The sequence below is a fragment of the Nasonia vitripennis genome, chromosome 1 (genome assembly GCF_009193385.2).
Source record: "Nasonia vitripennis strain AsymCx chromosome 1, Nvit_psr_1.1, whole genome shotgun sequence".
In the NCBI taxonomy this organism is placed as follows: Eukaryota; Metazoa; Arthropoda; class Insecta; order Hymenoptera; family Pteromalidae; genus Nasonia; species Nasonia vitripennis.
The window spans coordinates 23,390,193-23,416,042 of record NC_045757.1 but is presented as its reverse complement, the minus strand read 5'-3'; the positions used below and the strand labels follow the sequence as shown (position 1 = coordinate 23,416,042).

At 35.2% G+C, this 25,850-nt stretch overlaps 4 protein-coding genes and 1 pseudogene across 17 annotated transcripts; 2 read left to right on the top strand and 3 right to left on the bottom strand.

Annotated features, from left to right (window-relative positions):
- The first annotated feature begins 240 nt into the window (after nt 1-240).
- On the top strand, nt 241-7,688 carry LOC100115929 (RING1 and YY1-binding protein). Of its 10 annotated transcripts, XM_032597638.1 has the most exons (5): nt 512-645; nt 1,850-1,971; nt 2,062-2,585; nt 2,779-2,913; nt 4,545-7,688. In XM_032597638.1, the coding sequence occupies exons 4-5, from the start codon at nt 2,849-2,851 to the stop codon at nt 4,924-4,926; spliced, it is 447 nt and encodes a 148-aa protein (XP_032453529.1). In that variant the 5' UTR covers nt 512-645; nt 1,850-1,971; nt 2,062-2,585; nt 2,779-2,848; the 3' UTR covers nt 4,927-7,688. The 10 variants fall into 10 exon arrangements, with proteins under 10 accessions (XP_016842326.1, XP_001600517.1, XP_016842330.1 ...); XM_016986837.3 differs by lacking the exon at nt 2,779-2,913 and having other exon boundaries at nt 241-645; nt 2,939-7,684; XM_001600467.6 differs by lacking the exon at nt 2,779-2,913 and having other exon boundaries at nt 246-645; nt 2,954-7,684.
- An 81-nt stretch (nt 7,689-7,769) lies between these two features.
- On the bottom strand, nt 7,770-10,337 carry LOC100114956 (periodic tryptophan protein 1 homolog). Its single transcript, XM_001599649.6, has 10 exons — nt 10,099-10,337; nt 9,921-9,979; nt 9,701-9,843; nt 9,357-9,539; nt 9,153-9,260; nt 8,919-9,093; nt 8,682-8,840; nt 8,415-8,611; nt 8,105-8,341; nt 7,770-8,036 (listed from the first exon to the last, which is right to left on the bottom strand). Exons 1-10 carry the CDS (start codon nt 10,186-10,188, stop codon nt 7,840-7,842), a joined length of 1,548 nt encoding a protein of 515 aa, XP_001599699.1. The 5' UTR covers nt 10,189-10,337; the 3' UTR covers nt 7,770-7,839.
- Nucleotides 10,270-12,162, top strand: LOC100114994 (protein Asterix). Its single transcript, XM_001599678.5, has 3 exons — nt 10,270-10,360; nt 10,458-10,670; nt 11,021-12,162. The coding sequence occupies exon 3, from the start codon at nt 11,022-11,024 to the stop codon at nt 11,352-11,354; it is 333 nt and encodes a 110-aa protein (XP_001599728.1). The 5' UTR covers nt 10,270-10,360; nt 10,458-10,670; nt 11,021; the 3' UTR covers nt 11,355-12,162.
- On the bottom strand, nt 11,696-16,690 carry Or179 (odorant receptor 179). 5 transcript variants are annotated; one of them, XM_031933513.2, is made up of 9 exons: nt 14,328-16,685; nt 14,096-14,261; nt 13,938-14,030; nt 13,605-13,863; nt 13,383-13,505; nt 13,208-13,298; nt 12,919-13,055; nt 12,687-12,819; nt 11,696-11,875 (listed from the first exon to the last, which is right to left on the bottom strand). In XM_031933513.2, exons 1-9 carry the CDS (start codon nt 14,469-14,471, stop codon nt 11,795-11,797), a joined length of 1,227 nt encoding a protein of 408 aa, XP_031789373.1. In that variant the 5' UTR covers nt 14,472-16,685; the 3' UTR covers nt 11,696-11,794. The 5 variants fall into 5 exon arrangements, with proteins under 5 accessions (XP_031789373.1, NP_001177560.1, XP_031789375.1 ...); NM_001190631.1 differs by having other exon boundaries at nt 11,795-11,875; nt 13,938-14,055; nt 14,139-14,261; nt 14,328-14,471; XM_031933515.2 differs by lacking the exon at nt 11,696-11,875 and having other exon boundaries at nt 12,705-12,819; nt 12,919-13,041; nt 14,328-16,689.
- Or178PSE (odorant receptor 178 pseudogene) lies at nt 21,702-23,850 on the bottom strand (annotated as a pseudogene).

Sequence of the window (25,850 nt, the reverse complement as noted above, 5' to 3'; positions counted from 1 at the left end):
TAGATTTTCCAGATCCTTCAAAAAGTCCAAGCTCGAAAAAAAGTCCCACGCGGATCAATATCGACTTATATACACGAGCATAAAAGATCGGCCTTATAAATGATTAATGATCGTCAAACATCAGGGGAGCAGAATCGCCTAAGTAATACCTATACGGATCTGTGTCGGCGCGACGCTGCCAAATCTCTCCCCCCACCCTACGCGCCGACCAATAACTATAGCTATATACACAGCATACACACACTACAGTCTACACAGTAGCTCTTGCGGCGGCCCGTAGAGAGAACGGAAATCTCGTCGATTCCGTTGAAAATCCTTTTCCAGTTCTCGTCCGTGTGCCACTGAATTAAATCCTCCTGCGCTGCAGGCCTGCAGTCCGCGCAAGAGCCTGCTTTACGGCAGTGTCGTGGGCAACGCACGCCACGGTTTGACGTATGCTGCTGCAGCAAGCAGCAGTTACTTACGAATTTTACACGTACTCAACAAAATCCATAATTGTAGAGGGTACACAAGTAAATATTTAACTAAGGCACTGTCGTAAATGTCGTACGACATAAGTCTTATACGTCAGTTCTCGTGCGTCGGCCTCAACACAGCAGATGCGGAGGATCGTATGTGGACTGTGGAGAGTTTCTTCGGATGATGGTGAGTGTTCGGTGGTGCTTTGTGCCGTTGTTGGATTTTGTGGTTAAATTATATTGGGGAGAGAGAGCGAGAGAGAAAGAGGGATAGACAGAGCGCGAGGTCTGGGATATATACATAGTACATACATGCTTTATGTAGAAGGCGTTGTAATGAGTGTGATGGATGTGAGGTGGTAATTAGGTATCCAGGACTGCTGTAGTCTTGCACTTGCACGTGTGGAAAGAGCTGAGGTTGAGCACAGGTAAGTGCTGTGGGTAGAGCCTAGAGAGGTTGATATGTTAAGGACAGTCAGTGTGGTGGATGTGTATTTTTAGAGAGCAACCATTTTCTTCAACAATTATTGATCTAATCATTGGAGTTTCTAATTTTGAGCTTGGCATTGATTGGACTACCACTGTAATTAGTTGTGATTTTTTATTTGGATCAATATAATTATTCTACTCTAATGCTCCACCTACAGTAAGACTCAAACCTTGTCAGCTCTGATGATCGTGTTTCAATGCGGTACATTATAAGAGATACAGATAAAAAGTTATTTTCTACAAGTATGTTTCTATGTAGTTGTGATAATGATTGAATTGGCATGTTGAGTATGATTGTTGCATTTGAAGATTATTTACTATCTCCGTGAAGCAAACATGAATTTCTCATGAGTTAACGTAGAGTGAGATAGTTACAAAAACTTTAACATAGAATGATCCTTGAAAATATTAGACAATATAGATGTAACTTCTACAAATACTATGTATGTTGCTTTAGTTATAAATCACGTAGACTTGGTTCAAATACTTAACAAGCAAATAGATTACTGTGCAATGGTATATTAGATGTTCTTTGATGCATAAATTTTGAAAATATAATCTTGAAATTGTCTTGATTGAATATAATTACTAATTACAGTTAGCTTCGTACAGAAACAGTTTATGCAAAGATTGTATTCCTTTTATTTTTTTAGTTATTCTTATCTACGTATTTATCCAGAATTAATTTTATTCTATTCAGTTTCAAGTATTCATATGTGCATTATATCAATACTTATGTGCATGAAGGTTATATTGTATTATGCCGAAAAAAAAGACATGAAATTTAAAATTCATTTAAGTACAATTTTAGGTACCTATTGATTATTTGAAGATTTACCAAAATCAAAACTTATTTTCACCATTATAGATTTTCCTAATTCAGTTATATTTGCGTATTTCAGGTTGTTCCACAAGGAAGTAATTATTAGTACATGGGGATCAATACTTGAGAAGTTTATGCCACAATGGTTTGAATGTCATTAAGGAGATTTTAATCAAGAGAAGTTAAATCTATATATAGTTAGTAGGTATAGTTTATATGCAACCTTGAAACTAATGATACATTGCTTTGTATGCATACACTAACAAACAACATTTTAAATTCTTTTCGCAGGCTCACACAAAATAGTATATCATGTTTCGACAGTATGCATCATACCTACAGGGAGTAGGTGGCAGTTTAAATGGGTATCACTGCTTGAGATAGCGATGCATTTCCTACAGCTGATATCTTCAATGTTGTCTTAGATATCTCCAGCTACGCTTCCCACTAGTCGCGAAGCCGATCTAATCGGCTTATTAATTTAATAACCGGAGGTCCGCACCTCCCGTCGTCGAAAATTATCAACTGACCCAGGACCAAAAACAACACCTTTCATGAGGCTGAAGCGATACTACTCGGAGAGGTGGGTTCTCACTTGAGAAGAAACAAAGTTGTTTCTCAGCTAATTCCGATGAACAATGAACCATTCCGGAAGCGGTAAACGTCAGGCGAAGGTTTTGGAAGACAACTACTGGGACTGCAGTGTCTGCACGTATCGTAATACAGCCGAAGCATTCAAGTGCCTAATGTGTGACGTCCGCAAAGGTACCTCCACGCGGAAACCGCGTATCAATCCACAGCTGGTGGCGCAGCAGGTATCTAAATACTTCCAATTCTCAAAACCAAATTACAATTCAATACAGACAAAAACGAGATTAAATTTTGTACTCAGTACAGTTGGTTATTATTACGTTTAAAAGAGTGTTGAACGTAATGATGATGTACGCGTTAGTGTAATAAGTCACACTGCTCTTCGTTTAACGCTTTGTGTTTCTAAATTTTTTGAAGGAAAAAAAATTGTCCCTTGCGTAAAGCATTATTTTCTCAAGTACCCTCTGTGTGTTCCATTGAGAAAACAATGTCAGCGAGAAAAATGACAAAATCACCAACCGAATACAAAAAAAGCTCCCGGGCAGGCAAAAAGTCCAGGTCGGTCAATGAAAAACAGCGTAACGGTCGGCAGGTGGCCCAGCAGCAGTACGTGCCACTGCTGAAGCCTGGCAAGAAGGAAGGCGGTAGTGGCTCATCGACGACCAGTGCCGGGGGCGGCAGCCGCAACAAGCTGGACAAGCCGAGGCGTAAGTCGAGGCATCCGCCTCGACTGAAGAACATCGACCGAAGCACGGCCCAGAGCAATGAGGTCACGGTCAACAACGTCACGGTTGTCATCACCGAGTACAAGCCCAAGGTGAAGAAAGGCAGCAGCGACCAGTCCGGCCTCTCAAGCAGCGCCTCCTCGGAGAACGGCAGCCAGCACGACTCCAACCAGGACTCGAGGAGCCTCGACATCGGTACCGACGCTTAAAATTAGCGGAGCTGCGCTGTAGAGATGCGAAGAGGATTCTGGCAATGGGATCCCTTCTATAAACGTCGTTCGAAGGCTTGTGTGCATAAAGTGGATTTTGTAGCGTGTGTTTTGGGAGTAATTGATACTTATGTTAAGGCAGTCAAAGTGTGCTGTGTGAGCAGATACGAAATTATAACTTTTTATTAGAGTTGGTTTGCATAAATTATAAAACTTTCTCAACATTATCATACTTATGGGAATGTTTTTAAAACGTTTGATTTTTTTTTTAATATTTGGTTTATAATAAATTTGCATCAGTAGTTTCGTAACAAGCTCCTATCAATGTATATTTTAACTCTATACCAGTAGAATCTCAAAGCACACACTACCGTGTTAGCAAAACTCGACTTGAACTATTATTGGGCTTAATCTAGCTCGCTAAGTGTACGCGGGTATATATAACAAATATTTTGAGGATCAATTTTACAAATATTTAGTTTCAATAATTGTGTCTAATACTATTTATGAATTTTTGTTTTGACCAAGTAGAAGAAGAATTGCGAGCCGAATATTGTCAAGAACCTCCAAACGGTTGCTAAGCAACATGAACTATCCTAAAATTATAGACCTAGAATAAGCTAATTTGAAATACTGATATATTCTTTTATTCTTATTGTTTCGATATTTGATATATGAAGCCTTATAATTCGATTTTCGATTTTTCAGCTTTATATCACATATATTACCTGACGACAAAGTCACAGAATACAGCCATAATCCCATCTTACCATACCCTGATTGCTGTCCTAAAATTATTTGTAAAGACCCATAAGTTTCGATTTGACACATTTAAGAAAAATAATTGTAAATTTGAGAAAAAATAACAAATAAGAAGTTTTAATGTTTAAAGTTGTACCGCTTTTTATTTATAACCTTACAATGTAATGCTTTTCAAGATCTATAAATTTTTTGTGACGAATTTTATACGAGCGACTAACTAAAATTTGTAACTGCATATTTGAATTTTTATTACTTTCTCTTAATGTATAATTTGCATCAAGGACGAACAATGTATTTACATCTTTGTTATTATAGCTATTATTATTTACTATTATTATTTAGTATAAGTATGCGCTTTAAACAAATAATGTTACAAACAATGTTTTAACGCGTATACAGTTACAAAAAGTAATCAAAGGCAACCTTGATAACACTCAAAAATAACCGGTTCCCAAGAATACAAAAAAAGCTCCCGGGCAGGCAAAAAGTCCAGGTCGGTCAATGAAAAACAGCGTAACGGTCGGCAGGTGGCCCAGCAGCAGTACGTGCCACTGCTGAAGCCTGGCAAGAAGGAAGGCGGTAGTGGCTCATCGACGACCAGTGCCGGGGGCGGCAGCCGCAACAAGCTGGACAAGCCGAGGCGTAAGTCGAGGCATCCGCCTCGACTGAAGAACATCGACCGAAGCACGGCCCAGAGCAATGAGGTCACGGTCAACAACGTCACGGTTGTCATCACCGAGTACAAGCCCAAGGTGAAGAAAGGCAGCAGCGACCAGTCCGGCCTCTCAAGCAGCGCCTCCTCGGAGAACGGCAGCCAGCACGACTCCAACCAGGACTCGAGGAGCCTCGACATCGGTACCGACGCTTAAAATTAGCGGAGCTGCGCTGTAGAGATGCGAAGAGGATTCTGGCAATGGGATCCCTTCTATAAACGTCGTTCGAAGGCTTGTGTGCATAAAGTGGATTTTGTAGCGTGTGTTTTGGGAGTAATTGATACTTATGTTAAGGCAGTCAAAGTGTGCTGTGTGAGCAGATACGAAATTATAACTTTTTATTAGAGTTGGTTTGCATAAATTATAAAACTTTCTCAACATTATCATACTTATGGGAATGTTTTTAAAACGTTTGATTTTTTTTTTAATATTTGGTTTATAATAAATTTGCATCAGTAGTTTCGTAACAAGCTCCTATCAATGTATATTTTAACTCTATACCAGTAGAATCTCAAAGCACACACTACCGTGTTAGCAAAACTCGACTTGAACTATTATTGGGCTTAATCTAGCTCGCTAAGTGGAGACTCAATTTTGCAATTGCAAGTGTGTGCCGGGCCATCATTTGATAGACGAACTGTCCTTTTCGTGCATGGAGTATTTCAAACTAATATATTGTGTAATGTAATGTCATCTATTGTCCATTCTTCGTGAGGTCCTTATAGACAACGTCGATTGTTTCGACTATGTTACAGACCGCAGAAAAAAAATATTACATAAACATATAGACGTTTTATGCTATTAATGGCTACGAATTTGTAAAATGTGCAGTTATATAGTAGGAAAAAGGAAACTAATCAAACGGTTCAAGTGCCTTCAATATTGTTTGCAAAGCCAGGAGGTGTCCTGTCGCAACCAGTTTTGTACTTAGGCACTTACTTTTTCATACCGGTATTTGTACAAACTTGTCTTTTGGATGAATTTTGTTTAGATCTTACAGATTTCTTTACTTGAGCTAGAACTAAAGTCCCACATCAGTGAATCTAAGAGGAATCTAATTGTTAAAACAACGATAACTATTACATAAGACTTAAAAATTCAAAAGTTATAAAGAAAATAACATTCTGGATTATTATACTTGTAAATCTTCAAGGTAAATCGGTGTAGTACAACTATGGGTATTACCATTTATTAAAAAATTGTATTCTTTTTTCAAACATTTGTTTTATTGCGGGAATCTAACTTTTCGTCCGTCTGTGTGTCATTTAAATTCAACATAATAACTTTCGATGTAAAAATATGAATTTTACACGTAATAAAAATTTCAAGTCGTCTATAGTTTACCACAAATAATCAGATTTAAGAGTAAATTTCACATTTCTAAACGTTTTCTTACCAATTAATATAAGAAAGTGTTAGCATGAGCCTTGAAGTTTAGTACACAGTTTTATACAACAGTTGACACAATTTAAAACAATTTACATAAGATTGCCGATGATGAATTCATAGCGTTTTCATTTTTCTAGAGACCATTATTAGCATAATTTGTCTGTAACATTTGTCGCCACTTAATTTACGTGACCACTGCCAGAGTGCAAGTTATAAAGATTATTTCTTAGGAAATATTCACAACACATTCGAGTATACCTCACGTTATCTAACTCTGTACAAGCATTTAGATGCTTTGAGTCAGCAACATTTTCATTATTTTGAAATCGATCTTATACATACTTAATGAGCAATCTTATTTGTATCGCGTTTAGTGTAAAAAGAATTTTATTACAGAAATCAAGCATTGATTTCAATTTGTTTTAAGTCATAAACAAATATAATGAATGATCTGATAATGATACATATTTTTTTTAAATATAAAAAGATTTGATCCCAAAGCAATAGAAAAAATGGTGTCCTACCCGATCGTAGAGAAATTTAAACCGAAGTCCGTTTATCTGAACTTTTTTCTGGCAGGATGCCGTGGTATAATGCGACTGAAAGGCTAGGTAAAAGGAAAAGTTAGTTTCAATAAGCATGCATGCATCAGACGTGCTAGCTTGTATGAGTGATATAAAAAGATATATAAGTAAATAATGAACTGGCATTCGCGTGTAACGGAATGCGGTGTTTGAAATAAGACTTTGTGAAGTGTATAAAAACTCATGTTTTGCAACTTGTCGATTGATCGTACTTTTTGTGAAGATTCTTCATATTCTTGATATTTGAAGTCGAAAGAGCCTCGCATAACATTTCGTTTCTTACTTTATTGAAAAATAGGTACGCATTTTAATTTAAGCATCTTAGAATAGCTTACTTAGAATATATTTATATTGATTTACGATTTTATATAATAATCTTTGCATACATATTATGCATGAGATCAGTCGACAAGACGAGACTGTATGGATTCTTAAAAAAAAAAAAATAAATAAAAAAACAAAAAAAGATGTTCTGATGTAGTAAAATATAAATGGCGGTTTTGAGAAAGTCAATGAAAATTATTGGTAAACTTATGCACTGCCTTTTCCCTTGTAGCTTTAATTTATCTATGATAAGTTAATTTATAGGTTTATTTTCATAAATTAAGTGTTTATGGTATGCAAATTAATTTTTTCATTAAAGTTCACTTCGTGAACTTTGAACGGGTTTTTTCAACTAATGTATTTAATTTCAACAAAACTATGTAATTGAACTTCAATTGTATGAAGATGTAATTTTACGTATCGCGACATATGAATAATATACTTGTCTGATGTCGGAGCTCTTCAAAAACTAACCGTATGTTCTTTAGTTTCGTTTAATTTGAATGAGCTCTTTCTTTAATACGAATGTAAATAAAAGATGTTACTATGTGTTCATAGGTAATGTTGCAGAGCATCCTTGCTTTTCAAACTGAGAAAATATAAAATTCTTCTTCCAATACAGTCTGGTATTATTATTTATTACATAAATATTCATAAAACATAATAAAAAGATTTTAATTTTAAGAAACAATAACAAACTAATTCGCATAAAAAAGTATGTATTTCGTTTACTTTTTAACAAACTATATTTACACAGTAATGTAGAACGAGCCTACTTAAAATTACGATGCCTGGGCTTCTTTTTCTTTTTCGTAATATGGTTGGGTCTTTTTGATTCCAAAGCAATCGATCCTATGTCATCCGCAACTTCCATCACTTCCTCATTAACGGTGTTTAACTTATTTGTTTTAGAAAAATCAACTACGTGAGCCGGATGAATTAGTTCTCTATTCTGAAACCTCTCCGAAACTGGAAAAAATAAGTCTTGTTATAATCGTAACTCACTCATTTTTAATGAAATATGATTATATACATACCTTCCGGCATAGTTGATAAATCATACACATTTAGATTATTAGCTTTATTGTCTCCTCCGGCGGCAAATATAAAAGGACTATCACAACTAGATTCAAGACAGATTATGTGGCCTAAATTCGTCTGTTTCTCTAAGACCAATTGTGGTTCTAAATAATTTTTGACATCCCAAACTTTAATTGTTCCATCTTTATTAGTACTGACTAACAATCCCGGGCATGACACGCTCATTGATAAACCTTTAAAGATGTTTTAAATAAAATCAATAAAATATGAAAAGAAACAAATTCATATTCTGGAATAAGCCTATACCTGCAATCTCCACTTCTTGCACTTGTTTTTTCCAAAGAGGTTTGTCATGCCTGATGTCAACACATTCAATATATCCATTATCTGTACTTACAAAAAATAAGTTAGAATCAAACCGATTCCAGACCACTTTTTCAACTTCTCCAGATGCTTTCCATGTTTTTGCTACTTCTGTTTTACAGTCAAATAATCGCACTTTCCTAATTGAAAACAATTATTAATAATTTCAATTTATCGTTAGTTTTTGATGAATATAAAAATAGTATTTACTTGTCCATGCTTCCAGTAAGTAGCATATGAGCTTCTGTTTGGTGCCATTTTATTGACTGAATTATTCCCTCAAACGAAGATAGTTTTGTACTTGGAGTTCCATTTTCCAAATCCCAAAGCAACACAGTCTTGTCTGCAGATCCACTTGCCAAGACATGACTAAAAAATAAGAAAAGAATGACGTTTTACTTTTTGCGCAGAAACATTTTATACCAAATATAAGTAACTGAGCATTACTTGTGAGAGGTATTCCATGCAATGTCAAGTACGGCATCCGTATGTCCAACACGCTTGATGTGTTTTTTTTTATTAGGTTTTTTACCTAACTTGAATACTGGTCCAATACCACCTACTACATCTAAATCCCACACTTCAATAATAGGAGTGTCATTGCCAATTGCACAAAGATTACCTAAAAAATATTTTTCATCAGAAACTATTTTTATATTAAATTCTTATATTTGAATATACCAGGTTTTTCTTCTGAGGGATCGAAATTCAGCCATTCGAAACACAGTGGTATATAAGATAAATAATCATGATGGTGACAGTAAAAGGAGCCCTCTGCTTCATTGTAGACTATAACAACAATTACATAATTATATAAACATCAGATATATTGGGAATATATTCAACCTATATAATTTATTGATTTTATTTGTATTAGAATCTTACCATATACTTCCAAAATACTAGCTTCATCCATTATATGCCCAACCAGAACAAGATTGTCATTTGCTTTTATAATGTCGTCTTCCTTTTCTGAATCTTCATCCTCACTGTCTCCGACTGTTACTAATGGATCTTTGCCTTCATTAATTACAGCAATTCCATCAATATTAGCATAGATATCATCAGCTGTAAAATAATCAAAATTTAACTCATTTCACAGTAAAAAATACATTAGGCATATAAGAGATTTGATATTTCCTTTCAATATTTGTATAGTCTGTGAGTAATTTACATTATAAACCTGTATGATAATTCTATTATTACAACTGAATTTCAAATCAACGCACCTTCATCATCATATTTGTCAAAATCAAATTCATCATTAGCTTTTACCGAACCATCTTTCATCTCCTCATCAGTGGCGGTATTTTTACTTTCATTTGTACCTGCAGCCTCCTCATCTTCACTGTCATCTTCTTCTTTTATTTGACTACAAAAAAAAATATTATCATCTATTGTTAACTAAAAATGTACTATATAGAACAAATTACACGGTTTTAAACTTACTTTAACTCTGACTGTGTGTTTTGTATGATATTTTGCAACTCTTGAGGCGTCAATTCAATCTAAATTTTGAATATAACCGTTATAAATAATTGGATTACTCTATTGCATTAATAACTTTACTTTTCATTAATTTTTATCGAACAAAATCGATTTTTAAACCAACAATTAAAAAGCTAACCTTATCAGGTACCGAAGCAGCTACTCCTCTCCTGACCCATGTTAAGCAAGATATGTAATTCTTTTGATCTGTTTCGCTTGTTTCGTCCATTATCTTGTTATATTTAATTCTTTTTTACTAATAGTACTTCAACTAATTTTAATGTTGTTATTACGGGTTGCTCCAGATTGTGTTCCGGATATGTTTATATGAGATCAGTCTTTTCCACGATCCACGTGCATCGGTGCGCATTCGCGGACACAAATCAAAGAGAAAGAACTGCGTAAGTATGACAGTCATATTTACGCTTCTTTTGGACAATCTTCAATCTAACCATTTTTTACCGTCACTTACCGATACTGTCCAAAATTTATATATAGGTATAGACTGGGGGGTGACGATCATATGGTTGACGATCATCCAATGAAATCCTACCGCTTGTGGTTGTGACTTGTGATTGATCAGCATCAGCTGTGTCATAGTCGTCGGTAGGCGCAGCTGACATCAATTTTGGAGTAATTTGTTCTTGCTTTGTGATAAAGAAAAAAAGTATTATTTATCATTTCTACAGTATCATCAAGTAATTCTGACATGTAAGTACTATATTATTTCAATCGGTTTACGGTTTGTTTGATAAATTCTAAAGGGTAATAAAAAAGAATTTAATTTTCAATAATCATTCATTTTTGTATGAACTTATATTTCAATTAATAATTTTAAATTATCAATCATCATATATAGTACAAATATGTCTGTTGCAGTAAAATTTTTAAACTGTATGATATACTGTATTTAACTTGTGATATACTGTATAGAAAATAGTTGATGTTACTTTTTGAGGTTATACAGATACAAATAACGATTTCCTATTATTACATGCTTGAATCTTGAAATAAAATCCAACAAAAATTTCATTAACTATTCAAATTATTTGTTTTTCCAGAATGAACAGTTCATCAGATCCTCGCCGTCCTGAAAAGGAACTTCGCTACAAGCCTTCTGTTGTAGCCAGCCAAGCTCAACCAGGTGATGATTTGACACCAGACTACATGAACATTTTAGGAATGATCTTCAGCATGTGTGGTTTGATGATGAGGTTAAAATGGTGTGCATGGGTTGCACTGTACTGTTCGTGTATTAGTTTTGCAAACTCAAGAGTCAGCGATGACACAAAGCAGATTCTAAGCAGTTTCATGTTGTCGATCTCTGCTGTAGTGATGTCATATCTACAGAATCCACAGCCTATGACACCGCCATGGGCAACTGCCATGCAGTGAAATATATGGAATAGAATCTTTGATTTTAAAAAAGACTTGCTAAAATATGAATTCTATGGATGATGGAAATTTATATTATGTCTATACATTACAGTAATAGATATCTATATATTATGTATAAATAAAATAAAAATAGGTAAATGGATGTTGATCATAAAATAAACATAGACATTTTCATTTTTATAACTGCATTAACATTAAAATATGATGGAGCATATTTGAAAGATCAATAATACTTAAAAAAATGTGTGCAAAATTAATAAATACTTAAAAAAACAACAAATGCATAGTTTCTCTAAAGTTACAACACTACATTGCTATTAACAAATTATCTTTTATACTTACAATTTGTATAAATATTTAATAATTTGAATTTATTTATTTCCGTTTAAATTACAAAAATAATTTTTTAAATTATGTAATCAGTATTTGCATATGTACTATGCATCTTCGTTTCTTGATGGCGAGTGCTTTAGTGTAGTTAACATTATCGTTCCAAATGACCAAGCAGCTCTTAATATCTTAACAATATAAATAACAATAAAATTTTGATTAGTAATTCTAATTAATTTTTTTACATTTTACATACTAAATTATTTATATTTGATGACAGTTTTATAATGTTTTTCATGATTTTTGTAAAAATATATTTGATATAAAAATCTAAGGTTTGATCAATTTAAAAAACTTAGAAAAATGTCTACGTAATAGATAATGAAACGTAAAGAAATGTAATAAAATGTAGTAGATGTGTAATAAAATCTAAAAGAGGTTCGAATAAATCGAATAAAAAGTATAAAATATCATAGTCCGGGCGCTGGTGCCTGTTGATCACGTGTAAATTTTCATCCCCCTCAGTAATTTGGGCTTGCTTAATGTTTATTAACTATGCGAATCGAAACTGGTTGATTTCAAAACGCAATATCTGTATATATACTGATTTGCAATAAACAAAATCAATCGCTTGACATTTAGGTATTTTTCAATCAAAGGTATTATCTTACAATTTTTTTTCATATAATGCGTATTTTTTGGATTAAAAATGAATCAATTTTTTTCAAATACGATTTCTGTTCTGAAAAATATGCATTTCACGGAAAAACTTGTTAAAACACTTTCGATTTAATAAAAATACCTAAAAAATGTAATGTAATAATTTTTTAACTACTATTGCGCTCTTTAAAGAGCGCTACAAATATATACTACAAGTGATCGTTATACATATATTATATTATACTAATTACTAACATATTTCCCTATTTAGTTTTTTATTTTCAGTAGGGGTATTATACTATTATACTATTGCGTTGATTACTCTTAATAAATACGCACCGTAGCAAAGTTTTCTATTGATAATATTAGTATGCTTCCTGCTGTTAAATTTTCAGGTTTCAAAGTGCGCTGCATAATCATGAATACAAAAATTCGTACCCTTGCAGATGCTTTATACCAGTCGTTATTATATCTAATATACATAACGATATAATTTATTGAGTATACAATTTAAAATACTTATATAAAACCGTTAGAAATTCGCATTTACATTTTTTTTTGTCATACTCACGCCGTTGTATGTATATCATTGCATGCTTGTATGACTTGTTGTCCGGACTGATTTACAAAAAAGAGATAGATTGTGACAATTGGCATTACTAGCAAGGGTCGTATAATTGCACGAACATTTCCTCTGAAATAATTTAACTAGAAAACAAGAGACATAAATGTGTGTACTTTATATTATAATAAACATAGTTTGATATATAACATATTATAATATCAAACTATAGTTATTATTGATTAGGAATTAAAAATCATTTTAGTTCGTGAATGGACGTCTGATTTTATTGATTTACTTCGAATATACCGGATGCAAGAGCAATTAAACAGGAAGCTTCCATAACGAAAAAGTCAGCACTAAAAACTTTCTCAATTTTCTTCGTGACTCTGTAATATCAAGAAAAGAAATTGAATTATGCTGATAAATTGTTATTACTTATAAATTTTAAATTATTTCTACTTATAGTCCACCTAAGAGCTCTTTTATGCATATTAATAACTTTAATCAACTTAGGAATCGTCGATGTATCATCAGTTAATTCTTGTAGTGGATAATTGTGTTTATCATAAATTATCGCATTTTGCAATCGGTACCTAGAATAGCGATATGAAATATTATGAAACATCAATTATTTGAAAATATTACTATCCGTGTACCTAGATATTTGTTTTATAAAAAAAAGAATGAATTACCGTGCGATTTCGTACAGAGCACAAACATGTTTGACACTGGAAATATAAGTTGCAATGGCCGACATATACGTTAAACCAGAGTATAGCATGATAACGGTCCCATGCACGGCGACCTGCAAATCGTAAAACTTCTCATGAATTACCATGGATCTGTAATAGTAAGGAAAACTGTGGGGTCGATGATATTCTGACTCCTCGTTGAATATTCGTGGAAGAAACTCGACGCATGAACATACTATAAAAGCAGAGACCCCATAAACTGAAAATGATAAAATTATTCTCAATTAATCTATTGTTAAAGCTTTTATTAAAAATAATTTCACAATCGCATACCCATGGTTAAAAAGTTTTGTCTTCGACCTTCCAATAAAAATGATCGTAGTATGCCCCGTTCCGAGTTGTCGGTCAACTTCTTCAAATCTGTTGCTATTCGTTCGTATAATTTCTTTATCTGCGGATTCATGAATAAATATAAATAAAATTGGACTTACCAGATTGAGTAAAATCACTTAAGTGACGTAAGTTAACATGCACCTTATTTTGTTGATTATAAAGAATCGCACATTTAAGAAGACCAGTAGAACAAAAGAATAAGCCTACTAATGTCTCTGCAGTATTCACAAACTCACCTGGCGAATGTGTAAGAATGCCAGCGATCTTTTGAAAATAAAATGATACATGACGAACATATTATAATACCTATAAGTATAATACTATACTCACTAGTGTAAAATTGAACAAAAATGTGTTGCTTGCTAACATTGCAAAAGTAATTCTTTTTCCCAGTTTTGATTGATAAGGCCATAATCCGCAAATTGTCAAAACACGTTTGTTTATTTCAAAATATTGGCTATCAAATGAATCCATTTTATACCGAAGAGCAATTTGAATCCGAGCATCAAATATTTTTCAATGTACAATATGCGACTTTGTGAAATAACTGCCACTTGAATACTTATTTTACAGCTATTCTCCAATATTTTCAAAGTATATGCCATTATACATATAAGGTATATATTTTCTACTTTAAATATATACAGGCAAACTGTAAAAATACAAACTATTAATTGCTACTGAAAGTATTGAGACATCAGTGTTAATTATGAAACTTTTTCAATCAAAAGCAAACTTCGATACAGCTGTCGATTAAGTCCATATTTTTCACAAACTTTAGTTATTTCGTCCTTCTTTACTCCAAAAATCTAATCGTGGTATTAACCTTGACAAATTTCTGACTAGAAATGATACAAACACTACTCATTTGTGCTGTTGGATTCAATTGAGAATCATATCATCGCTTTTAACGAAGACTCGATTTCGTACTTTTACGTTTATAACTAGTAAATATATTTGTCTCTCTATGCACTTAACCGCAACGTTTTCAAAACTTTTTTTAGAATTTCGAAATATTGAAAATATTTTGAAAATTTGATGTCATTAAAGATATAGTGTACATTTTGCCGGATAATTGCCAAATGTACAGTCAAATATATAGTCTTCGTTACGAGAGTGTAAAATCTACTTAAAATATTACTATGCGGAAGTTCAAATGTCTTATTTATCGAGCGAGGATATATAAGTTGTGATAATTTTTGATTACAATTGTCATAATCAGAACATTGCACATATGAGGAACTTTACGGGAAAAATACACATTTTGGACCTCAAAAACGGTGAAAAAAAATGTTACGGCACGCTCCCCAGCCAATCTTCTTTTTATAATTCTATATTTTCAAAACAATGCAAAACTACGTACATATAGAGAAAAAGTGCCTTGTGGAAATAAAAAATGTAATAAAGTGTAATAAAATATAAGAAAATGTAACAAATCGTACCATTTTGTACGTTTTTGTTGGATTTCGGACCTTTTTTACGTTTTATTACAATTTATTACAAATCCTTGATCCAGGATTTCATGGGGGTCTCTTCTTTGAAATGACAAATGTAACAATACGTAAAAAAGTATAACAAAATGTAAAAAATTGTCTGTAAGCGTAATATTATATGAGAAAATAGCGACTTTTTAATTTTCTTACTTCTGCTTACATCCTTTTACTTTTTCTTACAATTTCTTATGCATTGTTACATTTTATTATAAAATTAATAATTAAAAAAATATATTGACTATATTAGGCGGTAAAATAACATATTTAATAAAATGTAATGAAATGTAATAAAATGTAAAAAAAAGTTAACAAATCTGAAAATGTAAGAAAATGAACAAAAACGTATGAGAAAAAATGTCCGAAATCCAACAAAAAGGTACAGTTTCTTACATTTTTTTACGTTTTATTACAATTTATTTCAATTTATAACATTTTTTTCCACTAGGGTATGTACGTGCTTGATTTCTGAAGGCGTAAACAATAAATGTAGATTGGTAGGATGAAAGTACGGTAAAAAAGAGTAGTGAATCCTTGATTTGGTCAAAAGTTACAATTAAAAATGTGGTACAATCATGAAAATTTAAGGATTTTTCGGAGTCAAGAAATTCGTACCTTTTTCTTAATTTTTTTTATATTCTTAAATGCAGGTAACTTGACCAAATCAAGCATTTTCCACTTGATTTTTTTAATTAAAGCTCTCTTCCCGTACTTTCAGCTCACACACAGCCTTCAAGATAGCTCTAAAGCTAAGCAAGTACGAGTTTGCAAAAGCGCTGTTGTGCTATGACGCGCGAATCGAGGTTAAACTGTCGAGGACTACTATGCACCGGTCGATAGTGAAAGACGCAATCTGGCGATGCTATTTTATAGGCTTCGTGCACGAGGACAACAAGGAAATTTTAATTCTTATCAGAAGAGGTGCTAAAATCGACCAACGCACGCGCACCAACCACACACTTTTTGTTTCTGTTTTCATGCATTGGGTACATGCCGTTGAATACTGACTAGTTTTTGATGAATTTGAGTAGCTTAAAGATAAACAGTATAACAAAGCACTTTTTCAGTTATGGAACGTGGTTTTGCATTGTTTTAAATTTTTACAATTAGAAAAAAAGTGGTCCGGGTGAGAGCCCCAACATTTTTTTCACCGTTTATGAGGTCAAAAATGTGTATTTTTCCCGTAGAATTCCTCAATTAGACGCATCTTTTATATGTAACACACACGCATACCAGACCAAGTTTTTTACATGCGTTTGGACATGCAATATGTAAAAAACACGAGTAGCACCTCCAAACAATATCCCAACAGTCAAAAAGTTACGGGCACTAAACCGTAGTTAAAAAAAAAAACTAAACCGTAGTTCTATACTTTTCCACCAGGTGGACACGGCACCGCCGAAGCATTGCATACCAGCATCGGCAGCAACTCCCAACCGATGTAGCCACCTGAAGATACTTATTGGAGCGAACTACCAAGACTGATAGCGGTAGATCATGGTTTTTTGATACCGGACTTACGCCTGCGTAAGTCGTAGCAGTATGGTCTTCCGTCTTCGGCTGCAGGGTGCAACCCCCAGTCGTAGAGTTAGGAGGTGTGATTCCTATCTTCTAGGAAACTACCCAAGTTAGCCGCCAATACCGTCACTACCGACCCTTAAGGGTACTTGCCAAATTACCGATGACGGCCAGCTCTGGTAGAGCACCGCGAATACCTTAGCTTACTTAGTTAAATATTCAAGAAACGTACCCTTTACAGAGACGAAGTGCGCGAAGGCCTTGTTGCCAATTGTATGCATATTTTTTTCTCTTTAAATATACATGATTAGTTTAAGTCATTAAACGATTGTGTTTTCTCTAAACACTCCTAGGGCGTCAACTGAGGCCGCGCGTGCGTTGGTCGATTTTAGCACCTTTTCTGATAAGAATTAAAATTTCCTTGTTGTCCTCGTGCACGAAGCCTATAAAATAGCATCGCCAGATTGCGTCTTTCACTATCGACCGGTGCATAGTAGTCCTCGACAGTTTAACCTTGATTCGCGCGTCATAGCACAACAGCGCTTTTGCAAACTCGTACTTGTTTAGCTTTAGAGCTATCTTGAAGGCTGTGCCACCGTTGACCGCGTGGTGAAGGGTGTCGTTCCCTTCGTCAGCGTCATCCCGAGTGTTGGGGTTGACGCCGCTCTTGAGAATTTTCCGCTCCTTCGCTTCGTCACCTATCCTTACCGCCTCGACCAAAATGCCGGAATTTCTTTTTAGGGCTATGTACCCAGCGGTTCCGCTGCTCTTATTTACCTTCTTCTTGATATTCGTTTACTCGTTTTGTTCATTTTGTGTTGAATGGCGAATGCATTACTACTCACTGTAACCGATTGCTTCTTTTAAAATTGAATTATTGATCGTACTGGTACTGGCTTTCGTGTCTACTGCTTCTAATCGATGTCTATATTGACTGATCACTGACGGAGTCTTTGACACTTCTGGTATAGAGTCGTAAGAACAAGGCCCTTCAATAGGCCAAAAGTTTCATTGCAGAGAGGGGGTAAAGACAAACCACCTCTATATCTTGAATCGTGTCGCACTCTCTCTCTCTCTCTCTCTCTCTCTCTCTCTCTCTCTCTCTCTCTCTCTCCCTATTTTCTAATGCATCTAACTACCTGGTTATTCCGTCATACTGCACTAGGATCACACACCATAAAGTAGGGTATAATCGGCTGGACGGCGCCAAAAAGCAGGCCATAAAGTATTTTCTACGTTCGGCGGTGGTTAGCCATTGCAACTCACGCCTGTAAGAGAAGGTATGCTCGTTTCTCCTTACACCATAGATGTACCGAATTTCCGTGTTTACAAGTCTCTAGAGTTTAGTGTTGTGTCTAGGGTCAGGTCGCAGTATACTAATGAGCAGAAGTCGATGATAGGAAAAAGAAACACACTTGCACAAGGTGTTGACGCAGCCTGAAGTTGGTACTCTTCCGAAAGAAGTATAGCCTGTACATCAATGAGTGAGCACGTTTAGATATTTGTGTTACGTGCTCTTTCTATGTAAGTTTGGAGTTAAGCACCAATGCAAATTGCGCGCTGAGGGTTCGTAGTCGACCCGGGCTCCTTCTATGTTGATGTAGGTGTTAGGTGTCATTGGCTGTATATTTGCAGGTCATCCGCGTAGATTAGATGGGACACATTTGGATTCAAGCAAAAACAGATGTCATTGATGTACAACGCGAAAAACAGAGGACCTAGAACAGATCCCTGTGGAAAGTCAGTGTTTAGTGGCAGAAAGGTGGAGAGTTCGTTGTTGTCATCAATGACGGCCTGCGTTCTCTTCCCGTAAGGTAGGATGCAAGCTAGCAGATAACCTGCTTGGAGAAGCCGAAAGACGATAGCTTTCTGAGTAGCCTGACGTAACACACTGTGTCAAATGCCTTGCTGAAGTCAAATGGAAGTAGAAGAATAACTTTCTTATTATCTATTCCAAGTCTGATATCATCAGTCAGCTGAATTAAGCCAGACTGTGTGCTATGACCGGTGCGGAAGCCAGTTTATAGGTTGTCCATGAAAAGTCTTGATTCAAGGTGCTCTGAGACTTGCCTATGCACAGTTACTCCAGCGCCTTGGATAGAAATCAAACTAGAGAGATCGGCCGGTAGTCAGTCAGAGTTGTTGGGGAGCTGACCTTATTTAGTGCTCGTACCAGCGACGTCCAGGCAGAGGGAAAGCGTGACTCGCTCAAAGACAGGTTGAAAATCTGACATATAGTAAAGGAGCGAGTACTGGCAGTGCCTTAGAAATTACAACCTGTGGAATGCCATCACTTCCCCGCCTTCGGTGTTAAAGTGCGATACAGAGGCCGATAAATCAGACACTGCAATAGCACTAAAACTGAAATATTCAGAGAAGTCCAGACTCTCTAGGGTTTGCAGATAATCCTCAACTGCAGGAGCGAGTGGGTCGTCACCGATTGACCTTCTAGCAACAGAAAGAATATATACGAAGAAAGCCGGTGTGGTGACAATACTCAAAAGGAAGTTTGGAAATCCGCAAAGGAACAAACCCTAACTGAGTGGCAAAGACGATTGGATTCCAGTGGAAAGGGGCGATGGATGCACGGCTGGACCAATAGACGACACGGGGAAGTAAATTACTACCTTACGCAGTTTTTGAGCGGACATGGGTGCTTTCGAGCCTACCTATACCGTTTCAAGATAGAGGACAATCCAAATTGCCCAGTATGTTTGGAAGCAAACGAACATGCGGAGCATGTCTTCAGTGACTGTTCGCGATACGAAATGGAATGAGAAGAACTCGAGCGTTACCTTCAGACTAGGGTGACCCCTGAGTCAATGATGACAGCCATGCTAGCGTCGAAGGATGGCTGGTGCGCAGTAAACAACTACGTAAAGACCATTCTTAAGAAGGTTAGAAATGACAAAGAGAATAGAAGGGAAGGACAAGCCGAGACAGCTGAGTAAAACTGTTGCTCGACGAAGGCCACTAGGTAGTAGATACGAAACGCTCCTCGGACTGATGCAGAGGAACGTAGGTCACAGAGTTGAGCTCTCACTCCCCTGCCCGATGCAGCGGAACGTAGCAGCTAGGGTTGATTACCTCCGAGTGCTCTTTAGACCGATACTGAGGAACATAGGTAACTGAGTTGAGCCCAGACTCGCTCACCCGATGCACAGGAACGTAGGTGTCGGGGTTGAGTTTGTCTAGAGGATGGCTGGTCGATGCTGCTCAAAGTACACAGAAAAACTTTTTTATTATTTTGGAAGCTCTGTACATCCGAGATTCTTAGATGTACAGAGACTCCAAGTTGGAACCCTGGGACGCCCAATTCCCGAATGTAAGCCATTCCCCACCATGCGAGCGTATTTACGCACGTGAAGAAAACGGTGGTGGGGGAAGTCTGCATCTAGGCCCGTCTCGGCCTGCATGCCAGAATGGGGGCCCCAGAGGTCCAAAAGTGGAATCTCTTAGACTCCAAGAGTTTCAGACTACACTGAGAGAAATGTAGAGTTGGATTAACCGGAAACTACTGGAGCGCTCAAGCAAATGGTTTAAGGTTGAATCTGCCTTAGCACTACCGCTGTTTTTACCTGGCAGTAAGTATAAGTATAAAAATTGAATATTTAATAAGTGATTCATTGTTTTGGCATACAAATTGGTTTAAAAGTCCTCAGAGTACAGTTTATCGTATTTGTAAATTTTCATGATCCCAAAGCAGAAGGTTTGCTTAGCTCTGACGAGCTTACGGCAACATCGGGTTTTAAGGGGAATGCAGGTCTACGGCTTTCAGATAAGCCAAGAGACTTTACAGGTATGTCACATTGTACTCTGAAAGCTTGTAAACCAATATTCATAACTGAACAATGCATTGATTTATAATTATTTAAATTTTGTGCTTAATCATAAGTATACAAATATTGAGGTTAAGAGGTTAGGTTGTACACTGCGCGTGAATTGATCCACGGTATTGCTACCAAATCTGACCGTCACAAAAAAACCACATGGCCATAGTCAACAAAGGAGGAGTTTTCATGTAGCTGTCATAGCGACAGTCATGAGGACAGTAATAATACCGTGGATCAATTTACGCGCAGTGTACATATTGCAATACTTATTCTCAAACCTTTCGCAAAACTTTTACAAATTCCACGAAACCAATATGTCCCTTATAAATTTGTCACTCATTGTGATATGATATGCTAAAAAACATAAACATATAAGTAAAACCTCACGTGTTCGGTGCGGCTGATATAGCGCGGGGAGGAGCCAAGCTTGGACTACTGCAAACTCCGGTAGAATCTGCCTGAGTCCACCACTAAATCAGCTGTGGTCGTCCAAGGCTAATACCACAGAAAAATGTACGGCTATTCTAACTCTACATTTCTCTCAGTGTACCCAGAGTGTCAAAAATGTTTCCGTGTAGACGACCGTACGATGCTGCAGGAAGCAGACAGCTGGACAATGCAGAATGAAGAAGAAGGCAGGACGATGCAGAATGAAGAAGACGAGTTTGATCCTGAACCTCTAATCACCTTGGTGGATGGGGGATGTATGGAAATGTCAAACCTTAAAGGAGAAGACAAAAAGGGCTAGTTGACGGGCCCCACGGTAGTATTGTTCAACGATAGTACCTGTGGGAATCCGGTGTGGAAGGGCCACTTGTGCAGAGCTTGCTCTGTCTACGCCACATACAAAAACACATATTTACCGCAGTAAAGTTTTCTATTGATAACATCATTATAGTTCCTGCTGTCAATTTTTCGGGTTTCAAAGTGCGTCGCATAATCATGAGTACAAAAAGGTGTACTCTTGAAGATGACTTGTACCAATCAATATTATACCTATTAATTAACGAAATAAGATGTGAATATGCATATTTTTAAATTCAAGTGGTTAGAAACGGCGAATAAAACCAAGTCTATCATTTCAGCCAATTTCCTTGAGGTTAGAATTTTAAAATTGCAATTATATTCAAAACGGATACTTATTTGTTTCTCAAATAATCAAAATTTAAATTACGTCATAACGGCTTTAAAACATCCGGTCATCATTTTTTTTAAGAGAAATTAATCTGCTGGGGGAAATCAGTATAAAAAAGTTTAAATCAATTTAGTTGAAATAAGAGAAAGAATCAAGATTTCATCCGACATTCATTAATGTCAATCAAAAATGGTAATTTTTTTTTGTATTTCCCACTCCATATAGAAAGGCAGTTTTTGTATATCGCAATCTTTTTTATACATGAAAATTGCTCATCGTTATTTGGGCATACTTTTTTGCATTTATGTTTGTCGCATGTAATACTTACGCTGTTATATGTATATTGTTAGATGCTTGTATAACTCGATCTCCGGATTGATTCACAAAGAAAAGATAGATTATAATAATCGATACTACTAGTAAGGCTCGTACAAATTCGCGAAAATTTCCCTTATAATAATTGAACTAAAAAACGAGAATACTTTGAAGTATGCGTTATTACTGAAATCCGCCAAGAAAACATGCAGCATGCTTCGAAAAATATATGATCGTAAATTTATATACTTCGAGATCAAATATGCCAATTGCAAGAGCAATCAAACTAGAAGCATCCAAAACGAAAAAGTCAGTACTGAAAACTTTCTCAATTCTCTGCGTGGCTCTGTAAAATAAAAAAAAATCAAGATTCATGCTCAGAATTATTGTGCGAAGGTTTTAAAAAACTTTAATTTTTCTAATTTTGTCAACCTAAGAGCTTGTTTATGCATATTAATAACTTTAATCAACTTAGGAATAGTCGATGTATCATCTATTAATTCTTGTAGTGGTTTATTGCTTATATCATATACGATTGCATTTTGCAATCGATACCTATAAAATGGCGAGATAATGAAATCATGAAAACAATCAATTGAAAACACTCGTATCAACGGAGCAAGAATTTTTTTTTAAATTGAAAAGAAAATGAATTACCGTGCAATTTCATACAGAGCACAAACATGTTTGACACTAAAAATATACGTAGCAATAGCCGACAGATATGTTAAACCAGAGTATATCACGATAACGGTCGTATGCACGGCAACCTGTAAATCGTAAAATTTCTTATGTATTACCATGGGTCTGAAGTAATAAGGGAAGCTGTGTGGTTTATGATATTATGATTCTTTGTAAAATATTCGCGGGAGAAACTCGAAGCACGAAAATACTACAAAAGCAGCGAAAGAATAAACTGAAAATGGAAATATGAATGTCAATTAATAAACTAATAGATGTACACATCATAAAACTATTCAAGATAATTCCTCAATAATACCCATTGTAATAAAATTTAAACTTCGACCTACCAAAAAAATGACTGTAGTATGACACGCTCTGAATCGTCGGTTAGTTTCATCCAATCAGTTGCTATTCGTTCGTATAATTCCTTTACCTGCCATGAAAAAACAAATGTAATGAATTCGGACTTATAACCTATTTAAATGAATCCATTCAAGTATAATAAGTAAATTCACCTTATTTTGTTGTTTATAAAAAATTGCACATTTAAGAAGACCAGTAGAACAGAAAGATATACCCATCGAAGTCTCTACGGTATTTACAAACTCAACTGGAGATTGCGATATAATACCAGCTATCTTTTAAAATGAGACAGAAATTATTCATCTGCTATACTAGATGGATGCGTGATTTAAAAGAGCGAAGTGCGATCATAAAGTACCTCACATACTTACTAGAGTAAAAATGAACAAAATTGTGCTACTCGCTAACGACGCAAAATTAATTCTTTTCCCTAATTTTGATTGATAAGGCCACAACCCACAGATTGTCAAAACACGTTTATTGATTTTAAAATATTGGCTATCAAATAAATCCATTTGTACGGCTAGTAATTTAAATTATATCATCAAATGTGTTTTAATATATACAACTCTACTATCAATCCGCCATCAGAATATTCTTTTTACAAATATGCTGCCAATATCGACAGCGTATGTCATTCATACATATTCAAGGTGTATTTTTTTACTTCAATGTAAACGTAAACTTCAAAAATATATACTATTAAGTGTCACTAACAGTAACTGAAAGATCAATGTTGATTATGAAACTTTTTCGATTAAGAGTAAACTTCAATATGCCTATCGGTTCAATCTACGCTTTTTACTACAAACTTTGGTCATTTTCGTGCTTTCGTTTAAGGAAAACCAATCCTGGTACCATAATAACTCTGAAAAGTTTCTGACTGAAAATGAACCAAAAATTACTTGATTAATTGAATTAAGTATACCTAATAGTTGTTGTGACTCTTTTTGATTACAGTTGTATGCAAATATCGAATACTCGATACTTAAAATTAGTACAAGTGCAATATTTGAAAATAGTATATTATGTACCAAGGGCGTAAAGTTGGCTATTTTAGGCCGAGTGTGGAGTTTGCAGTACGAGTCAAGGCGAGTTAGCCCGAGTCGAAGGCGAGGGCGTTTACGAGCCGCAGACGACTAAAAATGCTGCTTAGCCCTTGGTGCACACCATATTTTTTGTAACGCATGTACTGATTTTCGCGTTTTTAGAAGATTTGCCAATGAATCGAGTAGTGGGCGCAAAAGTACTTTTGCGCCCGCTGGTCGGAAAACGACTACTTTTGTCCCTAATTTTAGGTCAAAAAAACGCGAAAATCGTGCATGTGTTACAAAATAGTATATTGTGTACCAAGGGCGTAAAGTGGGCTTTTTTAGGCCGAGTCTGCGGCTCACAAACGCCCTCGCCTTCGGCTCGGGCTAACTCGCCTTGACTCGTACTGCAAAATCCACGAGGCCAAAAAGCCCACTTAGCCCTTGGTGCACACCATATTTTATGTAATGCGCGGACGTATTTTCGCGTTTTTTCGTACTTGTTAAGAGGGACTGATGTGACTATTTTTTGACACGACAACCGTGCTCTTGTCTTGTTCAAACATTATATAAAAGTCAAATTCATTTTTGTTTTTTTTTTTGTAAATAAATAATTGATTTTAACAGTACCGAATTTATAATGAGAAAATTGGAAAAAAATGAAATAAAGTATTTTGTAAAGGGTTTTAATGAAAAAAATAAGAAATTTCGACAATCTTAATTTATATTTAATTATGAATTATATATTGTTCAAGAACATAACAGTTTGTACATTTTTTATTTAATAATAAATAATGCAAATTTATCAAAATCAACTTTTTTTTTAAATTACAAAAAAATAAAATTGGCGGGCAATAAAGACTTTTTAGCGGGCAATAAAGGTCATTATTGCCCGCTAATTCGTTTTAGAAGCTAATTCATTTTAGCCCGCCGGTCAAAAAAGAGTCACTTTAGTCCCTATTAATAGGTACGAAAAACGCGAAAATCGTTCGCGTGTTACATAAAGTACTTTTTATATCGTCGGTCCCTACGAAGATTGGTACAGTTCAGATTTGCTACGAAGAATAGTACGGTTCAGATTTGCCGCGAAGACTATCTTTCCCACATGAAAAAATCCAATTGTTTTGGAGATAAACAAATAGTTATTCTGGTTAAAATTAACAAAAATGAAATATTTTTAAAGTTGCCAACAAAATTTAAAAAGTTGTTATGAAATTCAATTTTATTTTATTTTTTTAAATTACAGTTTTCATTAAAAATTGTTTAAATTTCGAAATTTAAACAAAATTTTATTGGAAACTTTAAAAATATTTTATAGAACAGTGTGGCTAAAATCCGCTGTTAAGTCACGCCTATCTGTGACTAAAGTAGTCCTTTTTTTCACTGTGTTTATCACACTCGCTACGCTCGTGCGCTAACCTTACGGTGCAAATAAGGACTACTTTAGTCACAGATAGGCGTGACTTAACAGCGGATTTTAGCCA